The sequence below is a fragment of the Diadema antillarum genome, unplaced genomic scaffold, assembly GCF_040938485.1.
Source record: "Diadema antillarum isolate AM-2024a unplaced genomic scaffold, OU_Dant_1.0 scf00000133, whole genome shotgun sequence".
Taxonomy (NCBI): domain Eukaryota; kingdom Metazoa; phylum Echinodermata; class Echinoidea; order Diadematoida; family Diadematidae; genus Diadema; species Diadema antillarum.
In genome coordinates this window covers 1,284,000-1,303,074 of record NW_027271022.1, presented here as the reverse complement: position 1 = coordinate 1,303,074, position 19,075 = coordinate 1,284,000, and the positions used below count along the sequence as shown (strand labels likewise).

General features: G+C 38.6%; 2 protein-coding genes across 2 annotated transcripts in view; both read left to right on the top strand.

Annotated features, from left to right (window-relative positions):
* The first annotated feature begins 136 nt into the window (after positions 1-136).
* LOC139720776 (uncharacterized) lies at positions 137-9,213 on the top strand. Its single transcript, XM_071632118.1, has 4 exons — positions 137-2,748; positions 3,514-3,663; positions 4,324-4,539; positions 5,444-9,213. The coding sequence occupies exons 1-4, from the start codon at positions 177-179 to the stop codon at positions 5,749-5,751; spliced, it is 3,246 nt and encodes a 1,081-aa protein (XP_071488219.1). The 5' UTR covers positions 137-176; the 3' UTR covers positions 5,752-9,213.
* A 6,702-nt stretch (positions 9,214-15,915) lies between these two features.
* Positions 15,916-19,075, top strand: part of LOC139720794 (uncharacterized) — a 53,197-nt gene continuing 50,037 nt past the window's right edge. Inside the window, exon 1 of the mRNA XM_071632135.1 lies at positions 15,916-15,924. Within this exon, the coding sequence (XP_071488236.1) occupies positions 15,916-15,924 (9 nt within the window). The remainder of the gene's footprint in view (positions 15,925-19,075) is intronic.

Below are 19,075 nucleotides of genomic sequence, written 5' to 3'. Positions count from 1 at the left end.
AGAAGGTTGCCAGAATATATATTGTAATCTGCAAATCATATTTGAACTACATTTCAGTTTTAATTTTATTTTAATTTTAATGTTGTCTTTTCCCCCCTACAGCCCCCCCCCCCCCCCCCCCCCCTCCTTCCAACTTATGATTACTTCAAGTTCAGGCTGGTTAAACACCGATAGACATGGCTAAGAAAAAGCCTTTCCATCTTCGGTTGCGATGTAGTATTGATTCGGAGGCCCGGAAGCCCTCAAAAAAACAGTCAACAGTAAAGTTAGTAAACAGTAATGAAGCTGCTTCCCGAACAACAAAGTGGCGACATAAGTTGAAGGCCAACAACCCACAAGAATACACAAAATTGTTGAAAAAAGCTGCGGAATATAACAAGTTACAGAGGATCGAAATGTCCCTAGCGGAGTCCACCTTAAAGAAGAGAAATATCTCCACTGAAGAGAAGGAAAAGTCTGAAAAGTTCCTAGAACAAAAGAAGCGGTGTAATGCGACTGCAGCTCTGCGAATGAGGAAAATGAGAGCAAAGAAAAAGGAGGAGCAACTACGGCTTCAATCAAACAAAATGAAACAAACACCTAGCACCAGAGCTCAAGACAAAAGGCAAAAAGAAAAATTACAAGCACAGGCAAGAAAGAAGCGAGAGAGACGAGCAGCAATGTCAAAAGAAGAACATGAGCAATACAACGCAATGCGACGAGAGAAATACAAGCAGAAAAAAGAAAAAGAAAAGCTTATGTGGATTGAATCGCAGAAGCTCAAGGCTCGAGAAGCAGAGCTAAAGAAAGAAGAGGAACGTTTGAAAGAAATTGCAGAGGCATTCGATCAGAAACATGCGGAGTTGGAAGTCACTCGCAAGAAACTCTCATCTGCAGGATGTGACGTGAGAAGTTCTTCGGCTAGAAGAAAAAGTTTGGAGAGAGTAAGGGCAGTTATGCCACAAGACCGAGAAAAGTGTGTTTCTACGATGATAGATCTATTTCAGAAGTCCTCTCCAAAAAAGCGTGCAGCACTGAAGAAGAGAGGAATGCACACTGGCCTTGAGGATGCCCATCATGAAGTCCAAAATCTCCTGACATCAAGCATTAGTGAGGAAATGGGCAGACTAAAGAGGAGCAAGAAGAAGAAAGACCTAGAAAAAAGAAGGAATATTGCTGCATCACTAAAGATCTTGAGCAAGTACCGACTTCAGAAAAAAGGATCGGCTCTCTTGCAGATGGGCCGCAAGATCATCTCCTCGGCAAGCAAGAAGAAGCAAATGCACGACAAGAGAAAGCTGTCCCCAGAGGTAGCAAGCGCAGTCATCTCGTTCTACGAAGAATCAGCCATCGACCTGCCTGATAAGAAAATGGTATCCATGAAGACCATGAAAAATATTCGATATCTTCAACAGTCAGTGGCGGCTTTGTTCTTGAAGTTCAAATCACAGAATCCAGACATGAAAGTAGGTGCAAAAACATTCTACAGCCTCCGGCCACATCATGTAAAGCTCCAAGGATCAATCAAATTCAGGGCATGTTTGTGCGAATACTGCACAAATATTGAGTTGAAGGCAACAGCAATTAATAATTTAGCACACAGTTACGGAATGAAGTCCTTCTTTGATGGCGTTCACTCAGTGAATCGCGTCACAATGTGTCCCAAGTCTGAAGGAGCGAAGACGTACATGCGACATTGCTCCGAGAGGAAATGCAAAGAATGTGGTCCCAAATTGTTGAGATCTTACCTGAGACCGCTGGTGGAAAAACACGGCCCTAAGCATATGACATGGAAGAAATGGATTCGGGTCAGAGTGGACGAGAATGGGAAGACGATCACCAAGCAACAGATTGTCACCAACGACGGGACAGTATCTCAATGTCTGGAGGAACTTGAAGGGGAGACGGTCACTATCAGTAAGCATCTGCATAGTGCGTCTTGGCAATCTCAGCAGTTTGCTACACTTACCAAGGACATGCCAAACAACTGGGTCGTCATGGTCTTGGACTTTGCAGAGAACTTTGTATGCAAGTACCAAGACGAAATACAAAGCGCACATTGGTATCACACAAACGTCACAATCCACCCTATTGTTTGCTATCACAGATGTCCAACATGTGATGAGACAATGCAGGAGTCACTCGTCTTCATAACAGGCGATAATCGACATACATATCATGCAGTGCACCAGTTCATGTCACAGGCAGTACAGCATCTCCGGCAAAACATGGAAATTGACAAGATCATCAGATTTACAGATCAATGTGCAGCCCAATACAAAAGTAGAGGACCATTCAAGGACATTGCTCTTGCACAGCAACATTACCAAGTTCCAGTAGAGCATCACTATTTTGGTGCCAGACATGGGAAAGGTCCGAGCGATGGGGAAACGGCTGTTGTGAAACGACAAGCTTCATTAGCTATTAGTTCTGGGCGTAAAGTAATGAACAATGCAAAAGATGTATATGAGTTCTGCCAAGATGAATTGACAATACAACCAAGCCAAGCCGAATGTCTCCACTTTCAACGGAAAGTGTTCTTCGTAGAGGAAATGAATCACAACAGAGATCACAAGGACGTCCAGACCATCAAGGGCACCAGGCAACTGCACTGTGTAAAGGGTGAAAGCAGTGGACGGCTGTGGACAAGGAACCTGTCTTGTTTCTGTAAAGGCTGTGTTCTCGGGAATCAGCAGTGTGACAGCAGAGGGACTGTAGATGACTGGAAAAGTGAAAAGCTGTTTGCTGCTACGATTGAGACATCTCATGGTAAGAACTAAATTAACCTTAATATTTACCTAGAAGGTTGCCAATATATATATTCATTTAGTATTATTGACTAATGCTAGTTATTTGTGATCCAAGCAGAAAGTTTTCAAACAGACCCATCTTATTCATTGGTTGTTTTAAAGTCAGTGGTTAATATTGTGGGTCGATTTAAAAAATTGTACAACTGCGATGTCTAAGCAGTGTAACAATGTTCAAGTGGATGAATAAACGGCCAAGAATATAAAAGTTTTGAAAATCCTGCCTTCACTATCCAGATTTCTATGAATAAAGAATGAACCATTTCAGTAACAGTTTATTCAACACTATAGCCAATGGGGAAATTTGAGCATCGTAAAACAGTCATTGCAAATTTACATTTTTGCAGTAGTATTTAAATTATCATTTTCACAGCAATTTTTGCAGGGCTTCATTTCTACACTATATCAGATTTACTAGTAGCACGTGGGACCATGTAGCTCAGATTTTTTTCAACTGGATTCATTGTTAACCAATGCCTTTAACATATATTTCTGTAAGTCCAGGGTTTTTGAAAGATGTTCTTAAACTTATAACTCATGAATTGCTGCTGCACATTACACCATTGTCTTGCCATACGCTGCCACGATGACCAAATGTTGTTCTATACTACAGAGTTAAATATGTGCGCACTATCTGTACATATTTTTCTTTGGATAGACCAATGTTTTTGTTCGTTACAGAGTGGTACAACAGCAAAATTGTGTAAGTGTGAGGTGTTCTTTACAGATACAGGTGATACTGAAGACCCGTCTTCCATGACTGTTGCAGATGATGACTTGGATGCTGACGGCCCGTCTTCCATGACTGATGCAGATGATTACTGGGAAAGCGAATCCTCCCCTTCCTCTTCACCTGTGAAACAACTGCATGTTACCGGTTTGTACAAATCAGTAATATCGCTGTTTATGTTTTCTTCAACCCTTTTTTATATTAGGGAGTTAATTTTGGCGATATGAAAAACAGTTTATTTGTCCCTCGGATGAAACATTTAAGGTAGCCAATGCCTTTTGCAGAGCCCACAAAATGCCCCAATCATTGTTTGAAACCAAAGATATTAGTATTTGGGCAATATCTGTGAAATTTCGAAATCAAAAGTTGTGTAGAATTCAAAAGATAACAGTTGTAGTGTAGTCGGCATTCAAGCAACAACAGTGCATTTATCGTTCGGGGACTGTAATATAATACTTAAAATCCAAATAATAATGTCAGTAGGTATACGAATGTCATAGTAAAGAATTCACTTATTTCTTTTTGCTGTATTTTTAGTGATAAAATATACCATGAACATGATCAATCGATCAAACAGGTCTGTAAAAGGTAGACTAAGTCTAGAATAAATGTAAGGCCTTATAATAAATATACCAAAATAATTTGAATCATAGTTTTCAACTTAACTCCATAAATAAAGTTGCACAGAGGTTTCACAATATTGTCTGCTTGAATACTGTAGTGTTCCCACTAATTCTGACAAATTTCATGCAAAAGTCATTGTCTACCATTAAGGTCTTTTTTATGTATAATCTTCAACTTTCACAGATAACGTGGTCATAGGTGTTCCAACTTCCCACCCGCCTTCTACGTCTGACAGACAGCTTCCCGTTGAAGTCCCAACTTCTAACTTGCTGTCTACTGGTACTGAGCTTCATGTTGAAGACCAAACCTCTCACTCGTCAACGTGTGACACACAGCTTCACATGGAACTCCCTACTTCTCACTCGCCATCTACTGCTGGCACTCGGGTTCATGTTACAGGTTTGTAAAAATTATTTTTTACATCTCAACTTTCAAAGTTCAATTCAAGATTCAAATAATTTACTATCATGCACTGAAGCATAGAAATCATTTCAAATTTTCTGATATACAAAGGAAAAAAATGGCAAGTGGTATAATGTTAACAAATGTACTTAAGATTTTACTTGTTCTAATCATTGAAATTGGTCCCTGCACATGTATTGATGTTCTTGGCAATTTAGGTTTTAACAATCATAGCGCACATGGATTGGAACCCCACCAGCATGAACCCAAACACATGCGCACACACACACATTTATACATACCTCACAAATGAACACACACCTGCAAATGTCCCCATTTTTAACGCTTAAGTCCACCCACACCAAAATACTGATGTGCACTTAAACACCTCAGTGACCTCACCCACTGCAATGCGTATGTATCCACGTGCACTTACAGCATGGAGTCAGCATGAACACACACGTGGGACACATGCTCACCTGCACCCAATTCTAGTCCCAAAATGTCTGTGTTATTTATGTTTAAAGTTAATATACCCAATTGCACATGCAATATATTATGTACATGTGAAGGGATATTTTTTTCCCAACAAGTTAATCACACCTCCACTTTATGCATATTTAGGGAGGCTGTTACAAGATTTATGGAGAGACATACCAGTTCAATTCTGTTCAAATGAGTTTTTCTGTGGATCAAAATTCTCTTTCAGAATAACTATGTCTGAATGCAGGAGGATGTATGTCTTCTTTCATATTAAAGATCACTGGAGATCCTTTTACTGATTATGTTACGTGCAGTACTGGTTATCTGAGAATTGTCTATTGGTGACAGTTTTCTTCTATTTTGCAAAAGCATTGTTACTTTATAATTTTAGATATTTTATCTTTATTCATATATACAGCTTATCGCCAAACTCAGGACCTTCAAACTGGGGATTTTGTTGCCGTTGTATATGGTAAGACGTGGTGGGTCGGAGAAGTCCTGGAGCTGAAAGGAGAAGATGCACATATCAACTTCTTACTCAATAAGGGTGATAACAAGTACTCTTGGCCAGACAAACCGGAGCAAGACTGGATTCGGAGAACTGGGATCTTTGCCATCTTCCCCTCTCCACCAATTCCTGTGTCCTCAAGACATCTTGGATTTGAAGAAAACACTTTTCGTTCACTGGCAACTAGAATCGACACATTCATCAATCTTGAAGAATAGGATTAGTAGGACAGGATGCTGCATTTTAGAACAGGAACATGTATATGTGAATTAAAACAGCCTCAGGACAGCTTTGGCATTCTTCAAATTTTCTAAAATGTTTTATTGGAAGAGTATATGTAAGGAATAAAATACAATGTTTAATGGTGAAAATTCACCTTCCGTATCTCATTCCATTGTATGTTTGCCTTTTTTCATTCTTCCCATGAAAGATATTAAAATTAGCAAATGCCGAAGCTGTTTCGATCCTTTTATGTTATGAGGCACTACTGGCCAGGATCTCCTGCACATCATTCAGTGTAGAGTCTTAGTGCTGTAGTATTCGGTTATTTTAAAACCCAGTTAACCTACTTCAAAAATATGGTTGTGTTTCGGTCATATAATGTACAAATTTTTATACAGGTTGTACATATTCCTTCATTATTTTGCAGGTAATATTTATAGTGATAATTTTACTCGTAATTCTATTTGTAATAATATTTTCAGAACATAATGAGAATCAAAACAGTTATCCAAACCCAAACCATTTTGACCAAAGACGGTTTGGTTACTGCTTTGTTAACCTTTTTACTACAGCACTAGTGTAGACGTGCAGGACTGCGCTGCAGTCATCAGCTGAGGAGCTAGTAGCATGTGGCCTCAACTAGAACAAAATGCAAATGAAAGTATGGGTTATTTGGAATTTTTCATGTGAAAAATGAAGTTTGAATTCTGAATCAAAACATTGATTGAAAAACAAACACACATGCTCATATAAAAAACTGTTGACAACTCATGAGAAACAGGAAAATCTTAAATCAACAAGATATTGTTATAATTCATGGTTTAGGAACTTAATTTTTAATTCATTTAATAGAATTGATATTTGTATGCTAATCAGAAATCAAGTTTTTATGTGACATTACTTTAATACTAAATAGAATGACACAAGTTAACAATACAGGGGAACCGAGAACAAGATTCTTAAATTTCTTGGGACCATCAAAGTTAGATTGCTGTATTGAATCCTTGATAGTATCAGGGCTATTATACATAAGTATTATGAGTATAGGGAACTTCATTATAGTGAGGTCCTTAAGACCATATAAATTAGTGTGTTATATTGTAAATATGTTCTACTAGTAACACAAAAGAATACAAAGAAGTGGGACAAGAAAGATTACATTGTAGTAGTGGAGTTCGTCAGATCAGTGTTCTACTGTTCTTTATAACAAGATTCCCCTGTATTAAAAAATGTAGTGTTCATCACAACGGTGATGGCAAAGAAATTCAAAGTTAGAATTCCTGTAATAACTTCAAAACTTGAACAAAAGCAAAATGCAGGCACTATGTGACTAAAATTAAAAGTATTGTAATAAAATAGTATCAATATAATGTACATGCAAGAATATGGATGTAAATATAAAAGTCACTGTAACTTGAAAACGCATTGATAAACCAATACAAGAACTGGAGTGCCAAAAATATTAGTAAGGTAACATGCAAGAAAATGTGAATATGAGTTGTAACAAAATCTGAAGATATTGGGAATTTCATTTTGAATTAATGAATAAAATTATAATTCTGTCGTTCAATATGTCATTGTGATAGGCATGCACATTAAATTTGAGCCTACCCAGACTACATGCATCAAGTTTTCTGTAATCTGTACATTGTGTAGGAGGAAAGATAATCTTTCAAAGAAGGGTAAACGATTGTAATTAATTAAAATTATCCATGTGATTGCTTATTTTTGTTCAATTAAAAGCTGTTCTTGAAGAAAATCAAACAAAAATAATGAGATACATGCATTATTTGAGTAAAACTAGCAATTTGATGTTTCACGTGTAACAGGACGCCGGTATCTTGGTGTCTTTGTTACATGTGAAACCACCAAATAAACTTTGGGACAAATACATTATGATTATAAGAATAAAATTCTTATATATATCTTTATATAATTATTCTCAGTCATTACTTGAAATTTAAAAATGTTGAAAGTCTGATAAATCGAAAGACAAATTTATTGTTTCACATGTAACAGGACACCAGAATCTTTGTGTAATTGTTACATGTGAAACCTTAAAATGAAGTTTGGGCAAATAGTCATTTTGTATATGTGTCCGCATCTTTACTCTCCGATCTTATTTAAACATTAACCTGTCCTCTTATGCTTCACTCTATTTCCTTTATTATTCATGCTACATTTAAAAGAATATTAACAAATAGGACACTATTTTAGTGTTTCACATGTAACGGGACACCGGTATCTTGGTGTCTTTGTTACATGTGAAACCACCAAATAAACTTTGGGACAAATACATTATAATTATAAGAATAAAATTCTTATATATATCTTTATATAATTATTCTCAGTCATTACTTGAAATTTAAAAATGTTGAAAGTCTTATAAATCGAGAGACAAATTTATTGTTTCACATGTAACAGGACACCATAATCTCTGTGTAATTGTTACCTGTGAAACCTTAAAATGAAGTTTGGGCAAATAGTCATTTTCTGTATGTCCGCATCTTTACTCTCCGATCTTATTTAAACATCAACCTGTCCTCTTATGCTTCACTCTATTTCCTTTATTATTCATGCTACATTTAAAAGAATATTAACAAATAGGACACTATTTTAGTGTTTCACATGTAACAGGACACCAGAAAATCTGTGTAATTGTTACATGTGAAACCGTAAATGAAGTTTTGGGCAAAGTAGTCATTTTTGTATGTCATTTTGCATATTTATTTTCTGATCTTATAAACATTAGCATGTCCCCCTATGGCTCACCATATTTCCTGAATTATTCATGCTTCATTTCAAAGAATATTAACAAAAAGGACTATGTTTCAGTGTTTCACATGTAACAGGACACCGGAATCTTTGTGTAATCGTTACATGTGAAACCTCAAACAAGGTTTTGGGAAAATAGAGTCTTTTTGTATTTGTTAACCTTTTCACTTTCTGATCCTATTTAGGCATTAGCATGTCCTCTTATACTTCACCCTGTTTCCAGTATTAGTTGTGCAGCATTTCAAAGATATATTTACATTAAGATTGAATTTCAAAATTGACCCCTAAAACTGTCTGCAGACCTTTCTAATAAGAAAATGTTGTAGGATTTTTAAAATTTTTAACTTTCGATTGGTATTTTTTGCTGTTGCTGGTGTGGAAAGAGTCACAACATACTTTCCAAATATTTCTTGATTTATAAATATCTTGTGGCAAACTAAGAGAAAAAGCAGATTTTCTTCAGATCAAATTGGAAGGTTGGTGTCCCTGTTACATGTGAAACAAGTGGGCGTTATCTTGAATGTGTGATGATGTGTAGTGGCTACGCTGCAAGATTCAAACTTCTAATAGTTTGTTTGATATACTCCATGTATCTATGTTTCTTGAGATGACAATAACTAAGCTCTGCATTAGTTTTGAAATTTTGAGCCTCATGTCACACTTTGTGTACCCAACTTCATGGAATGACCCATATGCCATCCAGTTAGTGCACAGTGTATCCACACATGATGGATGGCTGTATCATTCTCTTAATTAAAAAGAAATGCTGGTACATTACAGCCTTCCATACAACCAATACACTTCAGGCAATAAAATGGTGTCCTACACTCTAAGCATCTGATGGCTACCTCCAAGGCAGGGTCACATATTGTCAGCTCTTAATCTCCTGCGTAATTGCTCGTTCCACCCTATTTGTTTCCTATCTCATCAAAATCTACTGGGTGTATGGCATGCGCAGTGAAGACAATTTCAATGTAGTTTTAATGGAGACTGTCAATTTGATATCCAGATGTCGGTTGCACATTCTTTTGTGCAGTCCCACATTCCTATACCAGTTTGGGCAGATGCACCCATGCCAAACATCATCATTTCATAAAATAATAATAAATAAAGTTACAGTTAACTCAAAAGTGAAAAAAAAAACAGCAATTCAGAAGCACATTCGTAAAGAAAGATCAGATACAAATGCAGACATCACAATGTTATACTACTCTCAAGGAATTTAATTCAGCTTTGTTTACAATAATACCTTCAATCAGGAATGAAAGCCATCACATATAGGCAACATGGCTTCTTCATATATTGACTTTGTTCACATCCATGATAAAACTCCCAGTTTCATATCAACTAGCACCACTCAATGATGACAGGCATGATATAAGTGAGAATCAGACAATAAAGCCACTAGAAGTGGCAATAATTTGCTGCATTCACCGCTGCGGACCCAAGAACACAGAACCGCACACAGATACACACGACTCTTGGGTAATAGTGCGTGAATAATTGGAGGAGTGCATCTACCGGAAGTAATTTGGCGCTGGCAGAGGTCACGCATAACCACGAGCTCATTGATAGCTGCGTTCACACATGCACCCACTGAACAGAGCTCCACAGGGAAGTCCCGCTACTCTTATTAGTAAGATATCCACCACTCAAGCACATGAGAACTCCTGCAGTTAGGAGCATTCTTGATAAGTTCTATGGCTAACTTTGAGAGTGTTTACACCAGCCTCAACTTGATAAACTCCCTTTGGGCTCCACTAACTTCAAACCTAGCTAGCTTCAAGTTAACCTGATAACTTAGGTAAATTTACTCCAAGTAGACATAGAGATTCAATAAAGTAGATACAGTACTGTATGTCAGTGAAGCTTGAAGAAACTATAGTTGTTGTTTTAAAGAACGAAAGAAGAGAGAGAGAGAGAAATGGGGCCCTATACAAATAATTTGCCCCTATAGAAACTATAGACTATGTTCAAAAGTTGTGTATTTCTGAAAGTTTTGGTGAAATCATTGTGTTCTATGGCTGGAAACGAAGGTGACTTCTCAGGACTGCATGTATACCTTTGCATCACCTTAACTATGGTTACTGTGATCAAATGTTCTATACCAATAGATCTTATTTCATGCTTATATCGAATAGATTTCTGCTGACTGGACATATCCCATCATGCCTAGCTACGCAATCCAAGATGGCTACTATCTGTTAGAAGTCATGATGATTCATCCGCAGTAGATGTGTACATGTCTGTCACACCAACTGATGCTGTCAACGCAGCGAGGACCTGCTCTTCAAAATACCTGGAATACCATCACACGCTCATTGGGGTGGACAGATCTATGTAAGCACAAGACCCCAACCAGGACAAGGCCATTAAATCCTCATTAGACCACCGTCACAGAATGCCTCTAAGAAACAGACCACTGATTGCAATGCAGACAGACTTCAAAATATCATGCATATTTGCTTTACAATTTATCATATTGTAATTATACTATATATTTTGACATATTTAGAATATGCATATTGTTTTTATCTGCATGATATGTTCTGTACTTTCATATCTTTTGTTGATTAAGAATAAATTAAATAAATGAAATGAAAATGGAGCAATTTTCAATGAGGCACTAGCAGGACATACATAGACATGAGAATAATCTGAACATGATAATGATGCCCTTTACATTGGCAGATAGACTTTAAAACCAGGAATTTTGCAAGTAAAAACATTTTTACTATGTGCAGTATGCTATCAAGACCCCACTTTGATCTAAATAAGTGAGAACTATGTCTGGAGAGACAGACTACAGATTGTCAGCTGTGACTCATATCACACTAACACACACACACACATACACACATATGCACAAAAAGATTCTGACTTGCATCACCAGAATACCGCCTGACAGCTCGGAGTAAGCAGAGCACATGTGTTCAACCACAGACAGTTAAATGCACAGATCAACCTATCAGAGTCAGCGTGGAATTCGGCTCCTGCACTTCCCCACTTACAAGACTAGAATTTAAAGATAGTTGCCGTGCCTACAGTAAAAAGAAAAAAGGGCACACGATATCCCAGTCACAAACGTAGAAGTAGAAGTAGAAGCAGAAGCAGAGGCAGAGGCAGAGGCAGAGGCAGAAGCAGAAGTAGAAGCAGAAGTAGAAGTAGAAGTAGAAGCAGAAGCAGAAGTAGAAGTAGAAGCAGAAGCAGAAGCAGAAGTAGAAGTAGAAGCAGAAGCAGAAGCAGAAGCAGAAGCAGAAGCAGAAGCAGAAGCAGAAGCAGAAGCAGAAGTAGAAGTAGAAGCAGAAGCAGAAGCAGAAGCAGAAGCAGAAGCAGAAGCAGAAGTAGAAGTAGAAGCAGAAGCAGAAGTAGAAGTAGAAGTAGAAGCAGAAGCAGAAGTAGAAGTAGAAGTAGAAGTAGAAGTAGAAGTAGAAGCAGAAGCAGAAGTAGAAGCAGAAGCAGAAGCAGAAGCAGAAGTAGAAGTAGAAGTAGAAACAGAAGCAGAAGTAGAAGTAGAAGTAGAAGTAGAAGTAGAAGTAGAAGCAGAAGCAGAAGTAGAAGTAGAAGTAGAAGCAGAAGCAGAAGCAGAAGTAGAAGTAGAAGCAGAAGCAGAAGCAGAAGTAGAAGTAAAAGTAGAAGCAGAAGCAGAAGCAGAAGCAGAAGTAGAAGTAGAAGCAGAAGTAGAAGCAGAAGCAGAAGCAGAAGTAGAAGTAGAAGTAGTACAAGTAAAATCCCTTTCAGTAAAAGTAATTGAAACAACAGTTTTTGATAGCAACCTTAACCCAAGAAGCAATGTAAGAGGACGGGGTAAAAGTAGAAGGAGTAGAAGTTATATTGGTAGTAGTAGATGTAGTAGTAGAAGTAGTAGTAATAGTAGTAGTAGTAGTAGAAGTAGTAGTAATAGTAGTAGTAGTAGTAGTAGTAGTAGTAGTAGTAGTAGTAGAAGTAGTAGTATATAGTAGTAGTAGTACTTGTAGTAGTAGTAGTAGTAGTAGTAGTAGTAGTAGTAGTAGTAGTAATAGTTGTTGTTGTTGTGTTATTGTTGTTGGTTCTGTTGTGTTGTTGTTGTTGTTGTTGTTGTTGTTGTTGTTGTTGTTGTTGTTGTTGTTGTTGTTGTTGTTGTTTGGTAGAAGTAGCAGCAGCAGCAGCAGCAATAGTAGTAAGAGTAGTAGAAGTAGTAGTTAGAAGTCAAACTTGTAGTAGAAGTAGTAGTGCTGGTATCAGCACTAGTATTTGTTGTAAAAGTGCCAGTCATAGAAATAGTAGTTCTAGGAGTAGAAGTAGTTTATTCAAAGCATTATCAGTAGCCAAAGCAGCTGTACTATTACCAAGAGGAGTCATCTGATTATTTATTGACAGAGAGGATTTGGCTGCATCTTGCAATTTGCACAACATTTGCAGAACGTCGTTTTATGCTTTTGCTGGATGAATTTGTTGAGGAAAGCTCCTCAAACAGACGGAGCTCCGACTCTGATCGCACGACTACGCGGCGCTCTCCGTCTTATCCCTAGCACTCATCTCGGCCATGCATCATTGCCCCATTCAATCTCGGGGGTGGCCCATATCCCAGCCAAAAGATTAAGCTATCCGGAGCGCTGCGGAGGAAACGAAAATCCACGTAGGATTGAGGAGAGTCTATATCGAGCTTCTCGCGGTGCTTGCAAGCTTGGCTTGTTCCCAACCCCTGTGGAGTGCACGAAAATTTGCATGTTGATTGCATGCAATATGCATGATACACTGTAATCACACACACAGTGGCAGAAAAGCTGAGTTAACCCTACGACTTCCAATGGCTAACTGTTCTAAAGTAAATCTCACCGACTTTCCCACACGGTGGGACTGAGGGAGATATGGGACAAAGATGAAAAACAGTATGGCCATGACATTTTCCCATCAGAGAGCTTGAAATTGCTATGCTGTTTTTGGAAAGAAATGAAGATAAATATTCAGAGCTGGATTGAATACACAGGAAATCACTAAATCAAACTGGTAGAAGTTCTCCTCAAGTTTTAATGATGAAGTAACACCGCCAGTCTCACCATGACAATAAATAAAATGTCAAATACTATCTTTTTTTTTTCAATCATTTGGTGAATATATCTATAAATCTACAGTTGGCATACAGCACGGACAAGGCAAAGATGGTGTAAATTTGAAATAAAAGTGATGGTCAAACTGGGCAGTCATTCTTCACAATCTAAAGATATCTACAAACAAACAGTCTCATGGAATTCATCAAACTATCACATTCTAGACATTATTATGTTATATCACACAGCATAAAATAATTCTCTCAGATCCCACTCAAATCAGAAACTTGTTCTGCCCTTCAACAAAAAGCATTCTCTCTCCTCATCCTATATTCATATTCCATAACAGTCCATATTTTTGCGCGTGTAATTGTTCATGCTTAGCCGGCTAAGATGAGTTTTGTGTTTTTAATTCTGCAAAATCAGGACATTACTGGGACATACGGCATGCAAAAATATTTTCATGCTTTCCGTCTTAGCTTCTGGTTGCACAAAATGCATGACAATTCTCACACTGCCAAAATTTCTACTTTTACAGTATATAATCCATCTATCTATCATCTATCTTTTTTCTATCTATCTATCTATCATCTATCTATCTATCTATCTATCTATCTATCTATCTATCTATCTATCTATCTATCTATCTATCTATCTATCTATCTATCTATTAGTCATGTCTTCAGTCATGTATCTATCAATCTACCACTCTAGTTCTCTCTTTACATGTAAACATTTCTACGAATGCAGTGTATGATCAGGAATTTTAAAAATTTTTTCATGTATGGCCTTCAGAAATATTTCCATCCTTGTCTCCTTTGTGTTTTTGTTTCATTTCTGTCTCTTTTTCCTCCCACCACTCAAACGGCTGCTCACCCAATTTAGTTCTGATTGCAGGCCGAGACGCAGCCTTGCTTCACCAGCTGATCTCTCACGATCCACTGCCGATCAATTAAAAGAATTAATGAAACTCAATCGGACCAGGTTTGTTCGCAACCTCCCCCTACCCTCCACCCCCCACCCACCCCCACCATTCTAATGTGCAGGAAGGGAAATAGCAATGGTCTGAATATTTTTTAGGTATTATAAACTATTCATGGCTTGGCAGAATGTCTAAAGATATTACCCTAATATCACTGAGAAAGAAGTGAAGAGATTTGCCCCATTAATGATCATAATGGACAATTTCAATTTGTCTGTATAGTATTGCATAGCAAATGAGTCCATGGATGATCCCGAGTCGGACACTCTTTTCATTTGTAAAATTCATCTGCGAACAAACGAAGGGGGGGGGGGGAAGGACTCCAACCATGATTCTTGATATCATATCATCCATCAAGCATTGAGACACCCCTGGATGTAATTACAAACGACAGTGCAGCCCTCACATCCCCAATATGACAACTCTATACGATGAAAAGAAAAGCAGCAATATCTCCCCCTCAGGCGCTGTATAATCAAGCTCACAGACCATCAATCTGAATGGAACACTTCACGGCTTGTGTTCACGGCATTTCCCCCCCACCCCCTGCTTTTTCGTATGCTCATGCTGATCACAGCTTCATGAGCCGTGCGTCATTAGAATTGCAAACGTTGCGCCTTCTCAATCCAGACACGCTCGCAAAGGCTCGGCGGGGCACCCCGATAAAGTCCGCTAAATATCCAAGTCAGATTTCTGCTCCCGATAACTCACAAAATGGGTTGTTTTTCTTCTTTTTCTTGCTGGACGATGATGGGAGGCTGACCACTTCCACCCTCATAACAATGCATCAGATGTGGACACTGGGGGGAAGGCAATCGATGCTTAGCAGCCATTTGCCTCGGAAATGTAAATTTTTTCTTCTTCTTCTTCCCCTGGACAAGTGCGGAATGAGAGCTGTTATAAGTGGTGGATTGCATGGTGGAGAATGGGCAGTGACTTTTTCTCCCACTCTGCTTCCTACTCATTCTCCCCTCTTACCACATTCTGTCAATCCCTCTCCCTCTCCTCCTTACCCTACTGTTTTCTCTATCTCATTTTCTTTTCCTCTTTCTCTCTTTCAATCTATTTTCTAACCCTTACTTCCCTTCTCCCAGCATCCCCCCCCCTCCCCACCATGAACTCAGACATCCGCCAGCATGCTTTCTTTGTACGTTGGTGAAATATTGTCCAGAAATTAGGTTTCTATGATTTAGAGGTAACCTAATCCATGTAAACCCCATCGTTTCACAAATGGCTTTCAAGTTGTACTCTGGCCCTGTCATGCATACTGTGAGTGAGCTGCCTAAATTGTGGTGATATGAACTGAATCCCAATGACATAACTTTGCAAGGAACAGCTAGTTGCATGGGTATGTGAAGGGTTAAAGTAAAAACATGGTTCTGGTAAGGGTTTGAGAACTTGTCTTGCACCATTTCATATTTGCCTGCAATATATATCAAAAGAGTCTACCAAGAAACTTACCTGGCTGATGCAATTTGCCCGTATGATGAGTCAAAAATTTTGAGATCAAAAATAAAAGTTGGTATACCAACTTTTATTCCAGAAGGATCCAGGTTAATCCAGAAGGATCAAGGTTAATCCAGGTTTCAGACAATTTATACACAGTTTGTGATTGCCATATTCTATACATAGGTGCACATTCATTTTGTAGGCGCACCAAAGAGGTTCTTTGGTGCACATGTTGTATCAACTCAGCACATAACTGTGACCAGCCAGAACGCAAAGCACTCCCATAGTACAACACTGTACAATCCAGAGGGACAACTCGGCCCTGTCATCAAAGTGAGGCCGAGTTGTCCCCGAGTCTGAGTCAGCCTGTCCCTGATCGGGTAAGTTCTGAGATGTGGACATATTTGGTTAATATTTCCATCGCTAGCTAACGAATATCTTGTTATAACAGCGTTATATTCCACACATTTCTTAGGCATATGTGTACATTCTGGAGCAAAATTTGACAATTTTGCGGGCGTACCAGAACTATGTTTTGCCTTTAAAGCAAGAGTCTAGGTTGTTCCCATAGAACTTCCAGCAAAGGAGATTGTATTTTCAAAAATTGTGGCAATGCTTTGTTTTTCACCTGCGCTTTCAAATATACCAAAAAAAGAGATCATTCCAGAGACTTAAGGTGAGCGTTAGAGCCCCAAAACAATCCTCCATCTTTCTTGATTTTCTCCTCCACCTCAGTTGGCAGGAGAAGGTAGATCACATATTTGAAAAGCTCAAGCTTTCCTTGTACCATTTTACCTGAAGAATATCGCTCGTTTTCTTTCTCTTCCAAGGCAAGCCAAATGTGTGAGTGAATGCAGCACCTCTCTCTCTCAGATACTGTGTACAGATAGAACATGTATTCATGTTACCTAGCCATCACAGCATGTGCTGAACACTGTGAAGAAGACAAGAAGAGGACCAAATACCTCAATGCCCTGATTGCTGTTCATGCTTTCGCAGCAATGGATTTCAGTTGCATATATTCAGGAGACATCTCGGTAATCTCCCACAGTCAGAGTGACTTTTCGTGCTTCCCCGCGATGTCTCCTGTAGTAGTGTTTCCAGACTTTTTGTTTCCCCCTTTTTTTGGTCCATTTTGAGTGTCTTCTGTCCCTTTTTCTCTTTTGTTTGGTTCTTTTTTCATCCCTCTCGACCATCTGTAGTTGAATATCCTCTCTGGGAGTAGCTTAGGGACATAAGTACATCTTGCGTTGAGTGGCCAGCACTGCTTACCACAATCTCGTTACAGAATGTAAGGAAGAGAATTCACAGGGGGACAAGGGTGCGATTGGATGTTTTGTGGGGGGGGGGGGGGGGGGTTAGGGGAGGGGGAGGGTATGTGTTGGAGGAGGGTAACAGGAGTATGAGAGTTCATTGGAGGATGCTAGCCTAGTATGTGTCGAGGATTCTTGGATACATTGTAATGCTTTATGCTAGATGTCCTGGTGGCTCCAGAAAAGCAGATGATCACACCTGAGAAAAGAACGAGGAATATAGTGGGCTGATATACTTCAGGTTGCATTGAGCTGAGATGTCATCTGTAGACATCGCATCTCAGTGAATTATTATTATTTTCTATAAGTATCTGACAAGTCATAGAGGAAAAGCTCATATAAGAGGGGAAAAAAAAACAACAACAACAGTGTCATATCACGGGCATGCGGTGGAATCTGTAATTGTATGTTAACATCTACATTGGATGTAAATTTCTTCAGATTAGAGAAAGCATGCAGCCGGGCTTATTTTTGGAAGCTGCTAATCTTATCAATTTTCTCCAGATAGCCAGCTAGAGCTTCTGTTTCAGTATCAGGCTCAAAGCATAAATGTATAAATGTACTTATGTTTGTTTGTTTGTTTGTGTGTGTTTGTGTGTGTGTGTGTGTGTGTGTGTGTGTGTGTGTGAGTGAACTAGCACGAGTAGGTGTAAAAGTGGGTGGGAGTTCAATGGCATGCATTTTCTACTTGATGTGTCCTGTAACATATCGTTGCCTCGTGAAACTTAAGTTGCTTTTACACTGGAGGCAGAATTATACTGTTTTCCTTTGTCTTCTCAGGAATAAAGATATTTATTTCCCATGTTTGCCATTTAGTTTTTGAATGTGTTTGTCTCTCTTTTCCTTATCTGTTAGTTATATTTTCTCAAGGTTGCAAAAGACAAGAGTTGTCTATGCTTAAGAGCTTGAAGTTGTGCTGAGAATAAATATTTGATCTTCATTTGTAGTCTTGGAGGAGACTGTTTGTTCACACATACACAGACAGAAGAGTCCCCCCCCCCCCCCCCCCCCCCCCTCTAGAATAAAATTGAAGTCGTTGATGGGGTTGGAGCCAAATGTCTGACCTGAACTCAGTAATTCATGGTGGGTTCTTGGACTTTTTTCCTCTTCTTTTCAGTAAAAGGTTGAAATGTATTTCAACCGCCCATCCCTCCCCCCCCCCCCCCCATCCTGTCTGGCATCTGAGAAATTGTAAGATGTTGCTAGCCATGTAATGGACATATTTGGTTGCACTAAGAGTGGATTTATGTAGAAATCAAAATATTTTGGAAAAGCGTAGGGAAGGAAAAACACCATGTGGACATATTTCATCTTCTGATCAGGTTTGGAATCCTGATGGTTTGAAAGACGAGGAAAGCCTTCACGATATGTAATACCTAACTTGATTTAGGTGTTCATATTCTTTTTATCAAATTGCAAAACCGTAAAACTTTATTGGATGTGTATAGTGGAGCCGTCAGTAAAATATATTCCATGTTACCCATTTTCTGCTTCTTCAAGCTTTCTTGTATTTTGAATCTGCTGCATTCTCTGTAATATTAATGTCGTAAGAGGATTTGTAGATAATTTCTTCAGAGTCTTCAAAGTCTCATGATCGTTGAATCATCCAACTGCTCTGTCTTGTTATCTTTATTCCTAATTTTAAAAAAGAAAATGTTTTGAACTGTCATTTACCCAAAGATTTTCTTGTCTCTTTCTTGGCAACTGTTACAGTTTCAAAAGCAACCAATAAGTGAAATACTGGGCAGAATTGAGTGAAAAATTGAGCAAA